This window comes from Callorhinus ursinus, unplaced genomic scaffold (assembly GCF_003265705.2).
Source record: "Callorhinus ursinus isolate GAN/ISIS: 27379988/994484 unplaced genomic scaffold, GSC_fseal_2.0 scaffold2, whole genome shotgun sequence".
Taxonomy (NCBI): Eukaryota; Metazoa; Chordata; class Mammalia; order Carnivora; family Otariidae; genus Callorhinus; species Callorhinus ursinus.
In genome coordinates, this window is record NW_027397064.1 from 63,767,404 (window position 1) to 63,787,255 (window position 19,852).

Sequence of the window (19,852 nt, forward strand, 5' to 3'; positions counted from 1 at the left end):
ATTTTAAGTTCTGCTAGGATATAAACTTTTGCTGTACTGTCTAGTTAGTAAATAGAGAAGTTTTATTTGATTATTAAATACTTTTATTTTTTCATTCTATTTCTATGAAGTACAAATAATTTGTATCTTTAAGAAAAAATAATCCTCCCACTTGAGTAGAAGTGTTTGACTTTCTAGTCTAAAATTTCTTTTTTCTTTTTAGTGTGGGCGAAGTCAACTCATTCTTCAAAAAATTCAGAGATTACTAGAAAGAGCTTTTAGTTTAGCCCCTCAGCAATCAGAATTTGCTACAGAACTTGGATACCAAATGATTTTACAAGGAAAAGTTAAAGAGGCATTGAAGTGGTATAAGACCGCCATGACACTTGATGAAACTAGCGTCCCTGCACTGACAGGTATGACAGCTCTTTCTAAATGTTCCTCAGAGAGATGCAAGTCATAATTCCTTTAATACCTGCTGTTAAAGGAGAAAAAAATGTGTGTTGTGGTTTTCTAAAATTAAACTGTCCTCCATTATCCACAATAGAAAAAAAAAACATGTCTTCAAAAATGAAGTTTTTATTTCTTAACTATCTTGAGAATAGATTTTTATGAGATAGTTCCTATAAATTCTGAATTTCTTAGTAACTGATTTTATTTGGGTACAAAGCTGCCCATTTTATTTTCTTTTATTCTTTTTTTCCTTAAATCTGAAGTTGTATTACTTTAGTCTATTATACTTTATTATAATGATTAATACTTTAATATATTATGGAGGGAAAATCTGTTTCATTAATGTTTGTGTTAGCTTGAACTGTACATGCCTGAACTGATGTGGACTTTGACTGTTTTTGTCCTGTTTGGTTTTAGGATTTGTCCGATGTCAGTTAATTGAATGGCAGTTACAGGATGCAGATCAGCAGCTAGAATTCCTTAGGGAAATTCAGCAGTCTATTGGAAAATCTGCGGTACAGTGTTTTATTTTATCAGATGGTAGATCCTAGGTACTATTTATAAAATACGAGATTTTAAATTTTAGTAATAGTAATGGCTTTCAGGACTAATATACACTAATTTTAATACATAATTGCATCTACTAACTTACCTCCACACAGAATTAGACTTTAAATATTCTTGTATAAGATTCTAAAAGTTTGTACAGGCTAATACTTAAATTCGAACAGATAATGCACATAAATAGCACTTCATAAATGTTTGAAATCTAAATAGAAATAAATGGCTTTACAACTGAATGGGGTAATTAATGACAACTACTTAATTTCTAGGAATTAACCTATTTACATGCAATTCTTGCTATGAAGAAAAATAAACGACAAGAGGAAGTTATTAATTTGTTAAACGACGTTCTGGACACTCATTTTTCACAGTTAGAAGATCTACCACTTGGCATACAGTATTTTGAGAACTTAAATCCTGATTTCTTGCTAGAAATTATTACCGAATATCTGAATTTCTGTCCAATGCAGGTAAGTAATCCTGGGACTTATTTTCAACGAAAATATTTTCGCCATCACTTATATGATTTTTTATAAAACATGCTAATAAATTGTCTTTCACATGTTAGATTATATCAGCATCTTACAATGGTCGTATTTATATCTATATTAGTTGAAATAGTTTTTAAATCAGAATACTTACACCAATGACTGCTATCAAATAATAATGTATTGATTTACAAATATTCACTTATAGTTCATAAAATCTTAAAATCTTCAGTTTAGAAGAAATATTAGAAGTCATTTAATTCAGACATGCATGTAATATTTGAATCTTCTCCACAGCATCCACATTACATGCCCATCCAACCCCGGGGTGCATTCAAAAATGCAGTTCTTACTGTATGACTATGACTATTAGACTGTATTTCCTATGTTGTCAGACTCAGCTTTGTGTTAAAAAAAAAACCCATTTCCTGGTCCGCCTCCTGCTCTCCGGAGTGGCACAGAGCAAATCCAATTACTTCGCCAAAGCAAGGGTTATTTCTCACTCATAACACAGACCTTTGGATTTTAGAAAATAGTTTTCATGGTTCTCCTAAACAATTCCAGGTTTTTAGCCATTTATTTTTTATATGACATGACATAGGTAGAACCCTGGCCGTGAGCCTGAGGACAGCCTTTATTTTGTTAGTAAGCTCTCAGTAAGTCACTGTTCCGTGTATGGGTTTGGCCTTGGCAGATCCTCTTCCTCCCTAATTCTGGGTGTTCCTCTAGCTTTCTTTTGTGAATTATATTCTATTATTGACCCCTGTTGAATTAATAGTTAACTAAAGTCCTTGGATCTATTATTCAGTGCAACTGAGGACCCATGTGTAGACTCTATCCCTAGGAAATTTTATCTCCTCAGAGTCATAATTTCAGATTACCATATTCTTTTAGATCCTGATTGTCATCTGTTTTATACGGATCTTTACTGTCATCCATTATCTGCCTTATCTACCTCTGAATAGAACTGAAGATGTAACCTTTTATTGTATTCTCAGAGAGTTCTTTCCAAATTTATGTAGAACCATTAGTCAGTACTCTTTTTATTACAGACAGTAAGCAGATGACTTAACGTTACTGTACTCAGCTCATGATTCAGCCCAGGAGTATCCTAGGAGGGAGTATCAAATACCTCATTGCTAAAAGCATAATACTTAGCATTCTCCCTGATTTACAGCTTCCTTGTGTTGAAGAAATGAGGATAATGGCCTTTCTTGAGGGAAGCCATGCTGCTGTTTTGATCACCAAGTCCTTTTACAGACTTTCATAATCTGTTTTGTTTATTTATTTTTTTTTAAAGATTTTATTTATTTATTTGAGAGAGAGAATGAGAGAGAGCATGAGAGGGGGGAGGGTCAGAGGGAGAAGCAGACTCCCCACTGAGCGGGGAGCCCGATGTGGGACTCGATCCCGGGACTCCAGGATCATGACCTGAGCCGAACAGGCGCTTAACGAACTGAGCCACCCAGGCACCCCATAATCTGTTTTAAATTAACCATTCTTAACTATAGAGAACAAACTGAGGGTTGCTGGAGGGGAGGTGGGTGGGGGATGGGCTAGATGGTGATGGGGATTAAGGAGGGCATTTGTGTGCCCTGGGTGTTATATGAGTACTGGGTGTTATATGTAAGTGATGAGTCACTAAATTCTACACCTAAAACCATATTGCAGTGTATGTTAACTAACTAGAATTTAAATAAAAACTTGAAAAGAAAGAAAAATGAATTAACCGTTCTGGAATAACACCTAGGATTGATCCCAGTCTCCCCGTCATGATCTGTTCTCAGTTGCTTAGAGTCGGAATACATTTTTCAGTACTTGTGCAGTATTCAGAATTCATTCAACAGATGCTTGTAGAGTACCCAGGGCTCCGCTTGGAGCTGGCGAGGTGGTCGTGTAAGAATAAACCACAGCCTTTGCCCTCTTGAAGCATATATAACTAGCCGGAGGAGACAGATAATATAGTCAAGTCAATTATGTAATAGAAAATAACAGACTAGGGTCGGGGGTGGTAATTTTGGATAAGATGGTCTGGTTAGGCCTCTTTGAAATGGTAAAAATTGAACAAAAACCTGAAGCGTTCCCGTGGAAATATGGTATAGATTGTCTCAGGCACAGGAACACTTGTGCTGTGGCCTCAAGGGACACAGGAGACTCATGTGACCGGGAGGGAGTGAGGAGGAGGTCACAGCAGAGGATACCAGACCACGTAGGGCCTTAGAAGTTGTTGTCACTTCCCCAATATCAACTCTGAGCACAGAGAGGAGCCAGCAGAAGGTTTCAGCATGATCTGACTCAACAGGTTAAAAGGATTTCTCTGGCAGCTATGCTAAGAATTAATTGTAGGTGAGAAAGAAATGTGGTAAAGTGGTAATTGTGTCTCTAGTCCACGACATTCTGTGTTCCTGCAATATAACTTTTGTCAGAGTAATAGCACCTAGTTAGCGCTTATAATGCTGTTTTCCATGGGGAAATATCAGAAAGACAGACTTGTCTGTGTCTCCAGCTCTGTTCCTTGCTCCTTTTATATAGTTTTTTTTTTTAATCAAACAGATGTTATCTTAGAGATTGTCCGTATATGCTTTACTCCGAAAGCATTTACAGTAAAAATGATGATGGGTCTCAAATAATTTTTTTCAATAAATAATTCTTAGCAGGTGGCAAAGAACCTTAACCTCACTATATCACCTACACTTTCATTGTTTTCAAGTGAAAAAAAATACTTTTAAAGAGTTTACTCTGTATTCATTACTGTTTGAAAACGTGTAAAATTCCAATCTTTAAGTCACCCTAGCCCTATAAAAGAAGCAAAACAAAATATGAAACTACTATGGGATTGTATAAGATAATATAGAATGCTAAATTTTATTACACAGATTATAAATGCTGTAGAAATTTAAAGAAGTTGAGGTGTTCTAGGCATCAATGGTCATATTTTGAAATTCCTTTTGAAATTTTTGCACATTTTTTTGTGCCACAAGGTAGCAAAGAGATGTGGCACTTTCTTGTCAATAACAGCGTCTCGTGGTAGAAGTGATTGTCAGTAAGAGACCATACTCTAGCTAAGACTATATACCTGTGGGGTTTAGGGGGACAGTGGGGAGGATTATTTTTCAAATAAAGGAAGCAGCATTAGTAGGGCAAAGCAGGGAGAATGAACATTTGACATTTAAATTCTAATATCACATTTTAGCTTATGAGTGGGTAACCATTGATTAAGACAGCCATTAAAACAATAGATTTCTAGTACTCTTTTAGTTATATTTACTGCGTATTAATAAAAAGAGAAAAAAAAATAACAAAAACCTTTGAGGACCTTCAGCATGCCAGGCAGAGAAGCAGAAAATGTGAAGGTATGAGACATTTGGTGTAGCGCACGTGTTTTCTACCTTCTGATATCTACTAGGAAAAAAAAGAATTTTCAGAAACTCATCTTACAGTACTCTAGGGGGCAATGCAAGTTACTGAACTGAATAAATCACAAGGCAGGTCTAGAATTAGAATTCACATTGCCTCGACTCTCAATTCCAGCAAGAAATTCTGCCTCTTAGTTATCTTTCCTTTGAATATGTTTCCTTTACAGTTTTTGAACAAATACGCTCCTTTCGTGTTTTCAAATCAGTAATTGTGTAATTCATAACTATTTTGCTGAATAAAAGCCATTATTTACATGGTTTGTTCATAGATCCCAGGGAGACAAATTAGTATTAGTCACATTATGGTAAAGATATGCAAAAGTAGAATAACAGAAATTTTGGAAAAATACATAGTTTTGCTAGTTCTACTAAAATTTAAAGTGTGTGTTCACTTTTAACTAAATACTAGAACTTATAAAATGATATGCTGATTTGTTTTGTTTATAGCCTGCAAGTCCTGGGCAACCTCTTTCTCCACTTCTCAGACGTTGTACCTCAATCCTGGAGACTATAGTAAGAACTGTACCAGGTCTTCTGCAAGCTGTCTTCCTAATAGCAAAAGTGAAATATTTATCAGGTAGAATATACCTTAAAAACTTAAAATAACTTTTTTATTCTGATGTTAACAAAAACAAAAGGGAAATAAACTAAGTATATATATGGAGAACAGTCACATAAAATGCATTTTACTTGTGCACAAATAAATAATTTTAATCCAAAACAAAATCGCATAATATTCTGTACTATTTAATTCTTTAAAAATTACAATAAATGTAATATTTGTTGATCAAGTGAATTGCTGGGAAAATGCAGTTGTACCACTTAAAAAAAAGTCCGTCAGATACTTAGATGGCAATAAGAATTTATAGTCTTTAGTCCATAGTTATTGACTCATTGGCATAGCCAGATGAAAGGTTTACCAGGTTTGGGGCCTTTATGAAATGTATTGGTTAATTCCTGTTTAGTGTCTGTGACTATGTATAGCTCAAAAAAAAAACAAAAAACACCCAGATATATAACCTTTGTTTTAGGACACAAATGGGTTTGTGACTATATACATAATAGACCAGCCTTTGGGGCTTGTATTTATGTACCTTTTCTAGATGAATACCATGCAAAGTAAATTAAATTTGTAAAATCATAAGGGGTAGAAACCAACTTAAAGGTATCATCCTAAACAATTATTTCTTATATATAATGGAGAGAGTTAGAAGATTGACTTTGCTAATTTTTTGTACCTCAATTTTAACTGTTAAAAAAACAAACAACTAGATGATCTCAAAAGCTGGGATCTCGAAAATACTCTAGATGTAAGAAGTGGCTCTATAATACCTTCCTCTGGTTAAGTTCTGTTGAGCCACATGAAATTTCTACTTTCCTCTGAGTTGAACTGGTATTATCTACTAAATAATTGAACTGGGACTTTTGAGTTCTTTGATTAATTTATTTTAGACATCTGTTATTTTGAAAATTGATATAAATCAGTCCCAGTGTAGTAATTCTTAATTGCCAAAGTCTCTAGAAATGAAAGTCTCATATATTGACCCCATTTTTAAAAACAGCAGCCTTAAATCATTTAAAATAGTGCTGCCGTATGTCTGAATAGCGGTATCCTGATAAAACTGCCAACTACAATGACTTCTAACCCCAGAACTACCCGGAGTTGGGCCAGACTTCACAGGTTAAGGGCACAGACATGAGCCATAAGTTCCGGGGTTGCCAAGGCCACCTGAACTTCTGACTAGCTGGCTACAAATTCGGGGTTTCTATGACCCCTCGGGTTCAAGTTCACTAGAACGACTCCTAGAATTCGGGAAATTGCTATACATATGATTAGAGTTTTAGTATAGCAAAAGGATACTAATCCAAACTAGCAAAAGGGAGAGATGCACAGGGCAAAGGCCTGGGAGGGTTCCAAATGTGAAGCTGCCATTGTTCACTGTCTGTGGAGTTGGTACACATCAACAATCCAACACGTGTATATATGACAGTACGTAGAGAGCATTAACAACTAGGGAAGCTCACCCCAGGTTCACTATATAGGCAGGGATATGGAATCATTGGGCATGTGATTGAACTCAGGCTCCAGGGTCCTGCTCCCCAGTTCAGGTAGATAACACCATCCTCTGCTTGGTTGGTCTTTCTGGCATGGCTGGTCCCCACTGAGTCATATTCTTAACATAAGCTATCTAGGGCTTACTATTCATCTTCTCACTTATATAAATTGTCAAAGCCAACCTCAAATAACAAAGATACTTCTCTCACTCAGGAAATGCCAAGATTTTAAGACTCTGTCCCAGGAACCTGGGACAAAGACCAGCCAAATTCTGTGTTACAAAGACATACATGCAGGACAGAAATGTCTTTCATTTTTCCCTTAAAGGAAATTAGGCCGCTCTTAGATTAAAATGTTATATTGTTGTGTTCTTTTTTTATATGGCTATTTTCTGCAACAGTGATTACCCATTTCTCATTTTTAAATATTTAGTGACCTTCTAAATACTAACCACGCATCTTTCCCCCATGATCACTTTTAAAAGATGCTAATCTCAATTATTCATTCAGTCCTCACATTCTTCAGTCTCTTCCTTGTAAACCCTGATTCTTCTCCTGTGTGCTTTCCCCCTTAGCAGTAACCTTCAAGTTATCTCCTTAATCCTTTTCCTCCGTAAAGAACATGGGCTGGTAATTTGCACACCAGTTTATTATACTTAACATTCCCATTTCTTATTTCCTTTTCTGCCTGCTTGGTTCTTGAGTGTTAGAGTGTATCACAACAATGAATAATCCAATATTATTTATTATGTTTGTTGGTTGATTGACAAATTTTGATACTATGTTTAGTATGTTATTATGCAGCCTCAGCCCGTTACTTGTTTATTAATCCTATGTCTCTAAGAAAACTGTTTTCCATGTAGATGGATTCTGTCATGGGTAGGTTGGGCCTTTGGGAAGTGGAAGCCCTAACTGTAAAACTTGTTTGGTCTATTGAGGTATCAGATGAGGTTAAGGAGCGTAATGGAACAGAGAGTAATTTAGGGTCTGTTCTTCCCTGATGCTCCTAGCAAGGTTGAATGGGGAGCTGCGTTCCTGTACCTACTTAACACAGTCTGTGAGATGGCTTTAGGTGGAATGCTGTGGGTTATATCACTAGAAATTTCTTTTAGGACCTAGAGTTTATATTCTTCCTTCTCTGAAGAGCCTCTTTCTACCCCATCTACCAGCCTGAGCCTAACAGATTCCACCATTCCTGTCACTTTAATTTTGATCCTTTCTTCCACCTAAGACTTGTAGATGTACAGAGGATGTGTATCCAAAACATTGGCTATTACACTTGGCATTTAAAGGCATATTACATCAATAGCTCCTATTTCTGAATGTCTGGAATATATCCTTAATGCTTTTTTTGTTATTTTATATACAGCAGTAAAATTTCTGGCCAAGGATGATTATAAGACTATGTATCTTCTTTGTTAATATAAGTGACAGCACAGAATTCTAGCTATTTAAATGTCTGTGTTTTGCAAAACTTACTGTAATGAAATTTTAAGTAAAAAGTTTTTTGATCAGGAAAATAAATAAAGGTACATTTATAGTCCTCTCAGAAGTAGCAATGGTGATTGACTCTGATCCTTTCACAGCTTTCCCTGGTTTGCTTCTTATGGCTGGCCTGACTTACAGGTATATTCTTTCATGAAGATTAGAAAGGGGCTACCTGGGGCAGGTAGGCATGGAACTGTCCATAAACTATTCATGTCCCTCTTCTCTCTCACATCTCTCTCTCTCAATCATTTGAATTATAATGCTTTGTTTCTCTTATTAGGTGACATTGAAGCAGCTTATAATAACCTGCAGCATTGCCTAGAACACAACCCTTCTTATGCAGATGCTCATCTCCTGATAGCTCAGGTTTATTTGTCTCAGGAAAAATTCAAATTGTGTTCTCAGTCACTTGAACTTTGTCTGAGCTATAATTTTAAGGTAAGTATTCCAGATTCAGGTGGATAAAACATATCACCCTCCTTGAACCTTTAGCAAGTGTCTGCATGTTCACTTGTTTTGTATTTTTGCGTATAATGTTTTGCTAATAAATTTATTTTTAATGGAAAAAAGTTTGGATTCACAAGCAGGAGAAGAAGTGGAGGCAGCTGTTGTGTAATTAAAAAAAACTATATGAACTTGGAGACAGAGGACCTGGGGGTCAGTGTCTGGTTTTCCCACTTTTCTCTCTCTGAACCTTCTCTATAAAACTCATAATAACACCTTACAGTTATAGTGGGCATTACATGCAGTAATGGATGTATATAAAAATAATTATAAACTGTAGAGCATTATGCCAAATATTTTTATGTGTAAGAACTCTATATTTATTGTTTGTTTCTTTCTTGGATTGTGGGTTTTAATAACTTTTTAGAGTCATTATCAAAGAACACCTAGTCATTTTGAAAGTTCGTATGTGGTTTGAGGATATAAACGCATTAGATTTCTAGCCAAGATATTCTGTGTTACATCCTATATCCCTGAGCATTAGGAAAAATCATAGGTTCAGGTGCTTCCTGAACTACCTGGAGTCATGGAGGAGCTCCTCAAACTTTTGCTTTGGTTCACAGGGTTTTGAACCCTGTTATGTGAGGACCCTTCAGTGGACTGGAGAATTCAGGATTTGCAGAAGACAGTGCCTTTTTCTTAGGTTAGTAGTTCTCAAGACTAGTGGTGCATTACCACCCTAGTGCTAGTACCCCATCCCAATGAATCGAAATCTCTGAGAGAAGAACAGAATCATGAGTATTTACACAGAGCCCACCAGAAAATATGATGCCTAGCTCAGGCTTACAGCCATAGCCTTAAGGATGATTGGAGCCTTCCTAGACATTAGGTGGCTGCCCCATCACCTCATTCTGGATTGTCTCCTTCAACTCCTTCTTCAATCTTTTTGTCATTTTCTTATTTTTTCTGTATACACTTTTGGTACCCAAAATAAAAGATAGAGTCTTCATAACTAGGTGTTTCAGAGTAGTATCAAAGGGTAAAACCAAGTTTGACTAAAGTGTTCTGAGATTTTTAATCTTAAAATTAAAAAAAGAAAGGGAAAAAACTGTGTTTCTAGAAATCTAATGACTTGATATCAGTATTAGAAGTCCCAGATAAATTCCTTTCCTGAAAACTAAATTTCCTAGAATATATTTGCTAGCCTTACAAGCTTTTTTTGGTGTTTTCTCTTCTATCATGGTAAAAGCCCTTAATCACCTTGTTTGTCATCCAGGAGGATGCTAGGTAGTGGCAGGTTGCCTGAATCTGATTTAACACAATAAATGGTCAGAAAGTTAATAAAAAGACAGAAATAGACCTCATGTATACGATCACAGATAGACTATCCTCAGAGATTTATTTTATTTTAATGTTTGGTGGATTGTAAATTATGTGTTGGCATTGTAAGCACTCCAAGGAAGTATTTCTGAATATTACTTTTTTCAGGTGAGAGAATATCCTTTATATCATTTGATAAAAGCTCAATCACAAAAGAAAATGGGTGAAATAGCAGAAGCAATTAAAACTCTACATATGGCAATGAGTTTACCAGGAATGAGGAGAATTGGAGCTTCCTCAAAATCAAAATACAGAAAAACCGAAGTTGATGCAAACCTTCGTTTATCAATCTTTCTCGAGTTGGTAGAGGTTCACCGCTTAAATGGAGAACAGGTAAGTCAAGTTTTAATTCAAGCCTTATAAAAAATGAGGAACCTGGTGCGCCTGGGTGGCTCAGTCATTAAGCGTCTGCCTTCAGCTCAGGTCATGATCGAGCCCCTGCATCGGGCTCCCTACTCAGTGGGGAGCCTGCTTCTCCCTCTCCTACTCCCCTGCTTGTGTTCCCTCTCTTGCTCTGTCAAATAAGTAAAATCTAAAAAAAAAAAAAAATGAGGAACTTAACATCATTTATATCTGTTTTTAGATTGCAACAGTTGCTCATCAGTTATTTTCATATTTTAGTGGAAATTAAGAAGGCTGTATCTAGATACTTGCCAAATCTCAAAATAATTTCTATTTCACTAATACATTAACCTAAATATATATTTAAGAAGAACCAATTCTACCATAGATAGTTGATTCCAGAATGCACTATTTTTTTTCACATGTTAACATTTCTGAAATCAAAATGTCTTATAATCTCTTAAGTTGAGATGAGTCCTAAAATAAATGACATTTTAGATTCATCTAGGTACAGATTTGGAACTGAGGGAATATATTCAGTTGAGGCATAACAGAAATGAGGTCCTGGCATAGGGAATAAAGTAATCTGCTAGTTAATGAAGAGCCATTTGGTACAGGGGAGGATTGTGGACTGGATCCCATCAAGGAGGCAGTGATGAACATGGCTAAGAGTTTAGGCTCTGGGGTCAGGCTGCCTGAGTTTGGGTTCTGAGTCTGTCATTTGTTAACTTCTTCACTCTCCAAATTTCAGTTTCCTTACTGCATGGTGGGGATAATGATAGTAACTACTTCAGAGAATTTCTATGAGAATTAGGTGCCGGATGCAAAGTAAATGCTTAGTAAATTGCAGTAGCAGCAGCTCTCGTGTATCAACCCCCATTGTCCTGGTCATGAAAACTTTTCAGCCAACAGATACTTATTTATACAGTCATCTGAATTTGGTCTCTGAGTTTAATTTTTAATTTTTGTACTTTTCAAAAATCTGTCAGTATTTCATGAAGAGCCTAACATTTACTGTTCATTCTGGATTTGGAGAAAATCTTCATTTCTAATGTAATTTGTTGAATATTTTGAAAGAGTGTTATTTTAACTTCATCTTTACAGCATGAGGCAGCAAAAGTTTTACAAGATGCCATCCATGAATTTTCTGGGACATCTGAAGAATTACGTGTTACCATTGCTAACACAGACCTAGCTCTGGCGCAAGGAGATGTGGAGCGGGCTTTAAGCATGCTTCAGAACATTACAGCTGAGCAGCCTTATTTCACAGAGGCCAAAGAGAAAATGGCAGATATTTATCTGAAGCACAGAAAAGAGAAAATGTTATATATTACTTGTTATAGGTAAGTGATTATTTTAACCCATTGTATTTTGACACTTCTTAAAATTAATCCCCAAATTTCTTTTTTTCTTTTCTTTTAACTACTTTACGGTATAGACCCTTTCCCTAATATGTTCAGCTACCAACCACAATCACACTAACCAAGTAACTCAGTCTCCCTAAGACATAAACCATAGTGATTATGATTATTTCAACCTGTGGCTTGCTCTGGATTCTTAGCTGTCCTCCTTCATTAGATGTGATTTCACTTCAATTCTGTTTGGGATGGGCAAGAGCAAGTTATGTGTATTCTAATAGCTTAAGAAAGCTGTGTAATGTAACAGCAGTTCAGGGGTCTTTTTTTTTTTTTTAAGATTTTATTTATTCATTTGAGACACAGAGATAGAGCATGAGCAGGGAGAGAGGCAGAGGGAGAAGGAGAAGCAGGCTCCCCGCTGAGCCAGGAGCCTGATGTAGGGCTCAATCCCAGGACCCTGGGATCATGACCTGAGCTGAAGGTGGACACTTAACCATCTGAGCCACCCAGGCACCCCTCAGGGCCATTTTTAATGCTCAGCATGACAGCTCTAGCAATAGAAAATTATGGCTTAGTATATACCACACCAAGGTATGGATTACAAGTTTTCCTTGGTGAAAGGGCAGGGACTTTAACAGTTATATTATACACTCGTGCCCTTAGGAGTTATTGGGATACACACATTCATGTGCGTGTGTGTGCATGTGTGTGCACAGACATACACACGGGTTGCTCTTTTCTCCCCAGACAAAAAGATAAACATATAAGCACACACTTTATGTAAGAGAAAATCAACATTTTTATCTGTTGAGAACATAGCAACATGTTGATGAATTCAGTCATTGGTTCATCTATATTATGTAAATATCCAAACTCGGAACACTGCTCAGGTTCTTTGTAGGTGCTGAGTGATTCAAAGAAACTGAGCAGGATTCCATGTATAGATGGATGAATTAGAGGTCCTAGATCATATTTTCTATGTTTCCAAAAGTTCAGCACTAACTGTCATCTCTCATGATAGGAAAATATTTTTTTTAATATTTTATTTATTTGAGAGAGAGAGAGAATGAGAGATAGAAAGCATGAGAGGGAAGAGGGTCAGAGGGAGAAGCAGACTCCCTGCTGAGCAGGAAGCCCAATGTGGGACTCGATCCCGGGACTCCAGGATCATGACCTGAGCTGAAGGCAGTCACTTAACCAACTGAGCCACCCAGGCTCCCTGATGGGAAAATATTTTAAAATAGGGTCACTTTGTTTGGGATACTCTGTAATATCGTAGTTCAAAGCACAGGCTTTGTTTCAGGCAGATCTGACACATTAGTTGTAGACTTCAATTCTTCAACATCTATAAAATTATACTTCTTAAATAGTTTTTGGACCAGTTGAATAAGAAACCATACATTGCAATAGCATCACATGATATTTTTGTGCCTTCACTCTCACATCATTTCAGAATTAGAGATAACAAACCCTATTTCTGTATAATTGATATGTTTACTATCTATCTACCAGTACTCTTGTTACCTGCATTTCAGAAAATGGGAAGATTGAATGAAAAAAAAAAAGGGTTGATCTAGCATAAACAGTCTGGGTGTGGGTATGGGTAGGTGGTTTTTCTTTTTTCTCTTTCAATGTTACACTGTTGAAAATGTAGAAGGTACTCTGAAGGCTATTGGTTAATTGAAATAAGTGAGCTTACCTTGTATTTAGCTGGTGTAGAAGATATTTGTATTCATTCTACTAAATAGAGTTGGTCTGATTTCTAGAGAAATTGCTGAGAGAATGCCCAGCCCTCGTTCTTTTCTTCTCCTTGGTGATGCATACATGAATATACAAGAGGTAAAGTTTCTGATGCTACTGAACTCAGATTTTTTTTAAAAATGGTAAAACTCTTTTTTGTGATTAGCTTCATAGTCTCTTAAAAGGAATTTTTAAATGTTATTTAATATATGACAATCCAGTAATCACTGTAAAAGGAAATAACCATTACAATAAAAAAGTTGTTTTCAAATTGAGATGCAATAATTCAGCACTATCATTTGAAATAGAGATGGTACCAGAAGCAAGTTAAGAGTCTCTTTTAAGTGGAAGAATGAAGAGAGCTACTGGCCCAAATGGTGTTTACTAATGAGTTACACCTAACAGTAGTGACTCTCACCTCTCTGAAATTGTTAACGTTTCTAGACTTAAATATGTGCTTTATTTGTCTCACTGAGTGAATACTCCAGGTATAGAGCTTAATTATAGAAATGTTGCCCTTTAATGGGATCCAGCTAAGCTGTTTATTCATTGCTTATTTTTTGTATCCGCCAACATTAGCCTGAAGAAGCCATAGTAGCGTATGAGCAGGCATTAAATCAGAATCCCAAAGATGGAACACTGGCAAGCAAAATTGGGAAAGCACTTGTCAAAACCCACAACTATTCGAAGGTAAGTACTTTATATGTTTGAAATATGTCTATTGGATTCAATGTTTCAAACCCTGCTCTATGAGAAGTCTTTAGCAAGCACTGTTTACATCCTGATGGTTGTAAACTCCAAATTTATATTCACAAACTGGAATTTATGTTAAAGACTTTCTCAGTGTCTCTTCATCACTGCATTTTGCAAAGTTTACTTCTGACATCGTCTTACACCTAAACGCTGCAGCCAATTATGATGAAGTTGCTGTGGTTATATCTTTTTCATTCTATGACGAGCATAACAGATGTCCTTTCTGTTGAACCAGTTTTGATAAGCTGTGTGCTTTCCCCCCCCCCCAGTAGGGGTAATGGATTTTCCTTAATTGTTAATGTCTTGTTCTATTCCTGGTAACTACTGAACATATATACAGCCACTAGCAGAGTATTTGCATTCACTGAAGTTCACTGGCCTCTTGACTAAAACTGGTAAAAACAGTTTCACCAAGCACTTTTCGTTAGCTGCTTTTCATAAGAAATGCTTGTTGGCTTGTCTGATGTTTGATTGTCTAAGCAAAATGGCATACTTAACTGATAGGCAGGTACATGCCTAAGCTTCTCCTAGGTTTTTTCCAGTTTTTGTGTGCTTTAAGTCTGTAGTGTGTAAAGTATCTACACTTAACACCGTTCTCATTGCCTCGTTTTCCTAACTGAAATGCATTTTGTTTAGGCAATCACTTACTATGAAGCCGCTCTGAAAAGTGGACAACAAAATTTTCTTTGCTATGACCTGGCTGAGCTTTTATTAAAATTGAAATGGTATGACAAAGCAGAGAAAGTTCTTCAACATGCTCTCGCTCATGAACCTGGTATGAAAGTCTTTCTGATTTGAAAAAAATATATACCATACCGATAGGTCTGATCTATTTTATTTTTATATTATATAAATGTTTATTTGTATTCTCAGTATTATATATGTGAGGCTGATTATTTCATTTATGAGCATGTCACTCTGCTAAAATAAGATATTTGAATAATAACAGATTTATGAAACAGCTGATTGTGTTATAGAGAGATACTTTACTTTCCAAAATGATATAAAGGGCGTTTCCTTTAAATTACAACTACAGCTGATATTTTTATACATCAAGTCAACACGTTTATAATCTTTTCTCCTCTTTTAAGTTTTTTTTTTAAAAATTCAACACTCTAAAAGAATATAATATGTAAGTCTCCAATTTCTCCCGTGAATTCTACTTGCCCTGTTCTCAAACTACCTCCCTAGAGGTAACCATTTTCGTGTTTTAGTGTGTCTGTAAATATGTAAGTGTAATATGCATAATTTTCTTTTCAAATGGATTGTTCTTTCCATCCTGTAATTTTTTTTCAGACAGCATGTGCCAGATATCATTTGATGTTAGTACATTCATGTCATTCTAATGGCATCATAATATTCTATAACTCCACAGTTTTTTTTGGTTTTTGTTTTTTTTATAACTCCATAGTGTTTTTTAAACTTCCCTTCAATTACTGGGCATTTAGTTGGTTTTCCATTCTTTTGATATTAATAAACTATGTTACAGTAAATATCCTTGTATCTCATTCGTTGGTATATACTTCCTTCTATTTCTTAGGAGCAAGATGCTAAGTCAAAAACTACGTGCGTTGAAAACATAACTGGGTACTATAAATTGCCTTCTTACAAGTTTGCTTTTTAAAGATCTTTATTTTAAATTAAAATCTAGCGCTTACTCATCACCAAAATTTAAAGATTACAGAAGTGAATGCAAGTTGTATTGTCCCACTCTCCAGAGAAAACCACATTTACCTTGTGTGTCATTCTAATTAGTGTCCACACCATGCCTCTCTCTCTCTCTCACACATAATTACATACCACATTTTTCCTACCAAGATGGGATCGCATTATACTGCACATCTGCAGTAGGCATTTTTCGCTTAGTAGCTTCTCTCCATGTTGGTAAATGTAGTTCTTCTTTATTTTCTTTAGCACAGGTAGAGCATTCTACTATATGTTGATATCAGAATATTGATAGACATTTAGATTGAAGAAAAGTTCAAGACAGTACTGTCCCATCATTGGGACAAAAATGTCCCATCATTGTGTAACATTAATCAGAGGGGGAAAAACACTTTAATTTGCATTTCTTTGATGATTGATAAGGCTAGGCATTATTTTATGTCTGTAGATCACATTTTCTTCTAGGATGTTTTTGTTCATATTCCTTTATCTTTGACCCTGAACCTCTGATTCATCATCTGTCACCTCTTACTCATTTGGAGACATTTTTCTCCCATCCTGTTCCTTTTTTTGTTTTTTCAATTCAATTTATTATTTTCTCAGTCAAATAAATAATTATTACATATGCCAGTCTTTTCTTTTTTTGAGTTCTGAATTTCCTATCATGCTCAGAAAAACTTCCCTCATCCTAACATTGTAAAAATACTCTTTTATATTTTTTGGAATTTTTATAGAACATTAACCCATGTGCTTTAATCCCCATATAGTTTTTACTATATAGTTTCCCAAATGGAGAACAATTTTGTTTCAGTGCCATGTAGTGAGATGCCACTTTTACTATATAATAAACTTATTTATATGTATGGCTGATTCTGGGAATCTTCATTTTCTTACCCTGAGTTATTTTGCTTTTGCCAGTGTCCTATTCACTGTAAATGTGTTTGGATACCTGAAAAGGTTAGCCCAACTCTTGAGTTTTCTAGTATTGTCAAAATGGCATTTTAATTTAGCTTTGAGGAAGTTGGTGTTTAAATTCTTCTAATTTGGGATGCATTTACTACATAAAGTGTTATTAGTTCCATAAAAACATTTGCATGGATCTGTCAGACCTTGCTTGAAACACTGCAGATGGCCTTACATGTGCATATGCATTTTTGAAAAGGGTATAAAAGAAGAGAGATTCAAGTAGCACGTTCTACTTGTATGAGTGTTAAGTTTATTACATTTATGTAATATCAGTGCTTTCATATAATAAATATTTGTTGAGCATTTCATTATATGTTATTTCCTTAATGTCCACATTTGTTTTTGAGGTGATTATAATTATCTCCATCTTTAAATTAGCAATCTAAGCCTCAGTTTTCTTGACATATCCACCTTCATCTAGCTGAAGTAGCACCTGGGTTCTAATAAGCATCTTAATCTTGGCATGTCTAGTCAGAATTCGTCATCTGCCTCCTCACATCTGTTCTGCATGCAGCCTTCTTCGTCTCAAAAACGGCTTCATCCCTCTTAGCCATTGCTGAGAGCCCCAATCCTAGCCGTCACCCTTGTCCCTGACCATAGGAAATCCTGTTGATTCTACAGAACCCCACTCTGTCCCACTAGTTCCACAGCTGTCGCCTTGTACAAGCCACCATCGTCTCAAGTGGATTCTGGCAGTGACCTTCCAGCTGGCCTCCCTAGTCCGTCCTCAGCCCCAAGCCCCTGCTGTAGCCTCTCTCAACAGCTGCAGCACTGAGCCTTTTCAGCAGAGGAGGTCTGCTTTTGTCTGCTCAAGCTCACTGCCGTCTCCGCATTTCCCTCAGAGTTAAGCCGAAGTCTTCACAGTGGGGTTTGGGGCCCTTCTCATGTGTGCAGCGTTGCTCCTCTGGCCCACTGTGACAGTCTCCTTGTTCCTTGTGCAGTCTCACAGTTTCTCTCACCTGTAAAGTAGCAATAACAAAACCTGCCCCTCCTGAGACTTTAAAGAGACAATGTATATAAACCACTTTGATACATGTGTAGCACAGACCATGCACTGGATGGATAGTGGAAGAAATATATTTTTGTTATTTATCTAGGGTTCTTTTATTGCTCTTAAATCACAAAATAATAATACCAAGTATTTAAATAGCACTTACCATGTACTAGAATATTTTAATTGCATATGCGAACTTGTTTTATAACTTACGAACTTTTTTTTTTAAGATTTTATTTATTTGAGAGAGAAAGAGAGCATGAGAGGGGGGAGGGTCAGAGGGAGAAGCAGACACCCTGCTGAGCAGGGAGCCCGATGCGGGACCTGATCCCAGGACTCCAGGATCATGACCCGAGCCGAAGGCAGTTGCCCAACCAACAGAGCCACCCAGGCACCCAATAACTTACGAACTTTTTAAATTTTACAACAACCCTCTGAGATAAGTACTATTATTTCCACTGTTTTACAGATGAAAGAGAAGCACAAAATGGAAAAGTACCTTGTTCAAGGTTAAATAGCTAGTAAGTGAGAAGGCCTAGATTTGAAACCAGACAGATTGCTATCAAAGTCGGTGCTCTTAAGAACCATACTTCATCGCTTATCAAGTATCTATTATTTTAAAAACAGCAGTTATCTTCTTAATTGCCCATAGCAATTAGTCTGATTATTTTTTAATGCTTCAGTAAACAAAGATGTTTACAGACTTAAAAATGAAAATTGAAATTTTTATATATGTTGTTACATTGTTATCTCTTAATATATGTTTAAGAAAACCTTGTTGTTATCCATTTCTTTAACTTTTTTTCCAGCTAGTTTTCATCCTAAATCTTTTTTTTTTTTTTTAATTTGGCCATCCTTCAGTTAACTGACTAAAACTTTTTCAACTTTATTTGCTATTGTTCAAAGTCATTCTTCCTAAAGAGCAGTTTCAAAACTTGTAGAAGAATGTAAATGTTGATTAAAATGAATATTTGTTCCCAATATCTTCTCTCCTAGTAAATGAACTGTCCGCTGTCATGGAAGATGGACGTTCTCATGTTCTTCTAGCAAAAGTTTATAGTAAAATGGAAAGACCTGGAGATGCAATCACTTCATTACAACAGGTAAATGTGTTTGGTTGTGAGTGGTTGTGGGGTGGGAGGTGGGAGCAGAAGGCAAAATGCCACATGTAACAGAGGAAGACAATTTATTTCTGCTCAACTGCCACAGAAAATAAGCCAAAATAGAAATAATGATTGAATGTGAATGGATTGTACTGGTTAAATATGTTATTGCTAATTAATATAACAATTAGGGCAAGTTGTTATTTTTAATCTCTTATAGCTGAGGAAGCTTGGTTTAATAATTTGTGTAAAGTCACATGAATAGGGTCATAGGCCGGATGTGAACTCATTTTTTTTCCTCTTTTGCTTATTTATATCTTCCTTAATTTCTCTTAATATTTCGAGGTTTTTCTAAGGAGAGGTTTTATATACATTTGCTTAGATGTATTCCTAAGCAGCTGATGGTTTTTGATGATTTTTCAATTTCTAGTTTAACAATTTTGTAATAAATGACTTAAATTTTATCTACAGCACTCCACAGCTATCAAGGTCATCATCTGACTTTTCTCCTATTATTTTGTTCCCTGTTAATGTGGTGTATTAAATTGATTTTCAAATGCTAAACCACCCTTATCTTTCTTAAATGTCACTTTATTGTGATTTTTAAAAAGATATTGCTGGAATTTAAAGATACTAGTGCAAAATTTGTATATCTACGTTCATG

At 35.9% G+C, this 19,852-nt stretch overlaps 1 protein-coding gene across 4 annotated transcripts in view; it reads left to right on the forward strand.

Annotated features, from left to right (window-relative positions):
- TTC21B (tetratricopeptide repeat domain 21B) overlaps positions 1-19,852 on the forward strand; it is a 74,034-nt gene that overhangs the window by 20,443 nt on the left and 33,739 nt on the right. For all 4 annotated transcript variants that reach the window (XM_025853692.2, XM_025853694.2, XM_073883030.1 and 1 more), the window contains exons 9-19: positions 203-395; positions 850-947; positions 1,266-1,466; positions 5,348-5,477; positions 8,724-8,881; positions 10,376-10,600; positions 11,714-11,952; positions 13,734-13,806; positions 14,287-14,397; positions 15,097-15,235; positions 19,082-19,188. In XM_025853692.2, the coding sequence (XP_025709477.2) occupies positions 203-395; positions 850-947; positions 1,266-1,466; positions 5,348-5,477; positions 8,724-8,881; positions 10,376-10,600; positions 11,714-11,952; positions 13,734-13,806; positions 14,287-14,397; positions 15,097-15,235; positions 19,082-19,188 (1,674 nt within the window). The remainder of the gene's footprint in view (positions 1-202; positions 396-849; positions 948-1,265; positions 1,467-5,347; positions 5,478-8,723; positions 8,882-10,375; positions 10,601-11,713; positions 11,953-13,733; positions 13,807-14,286; positions 14,398-15,096; positions 15,236-19,081; positions 19,189-19,852) is intronic.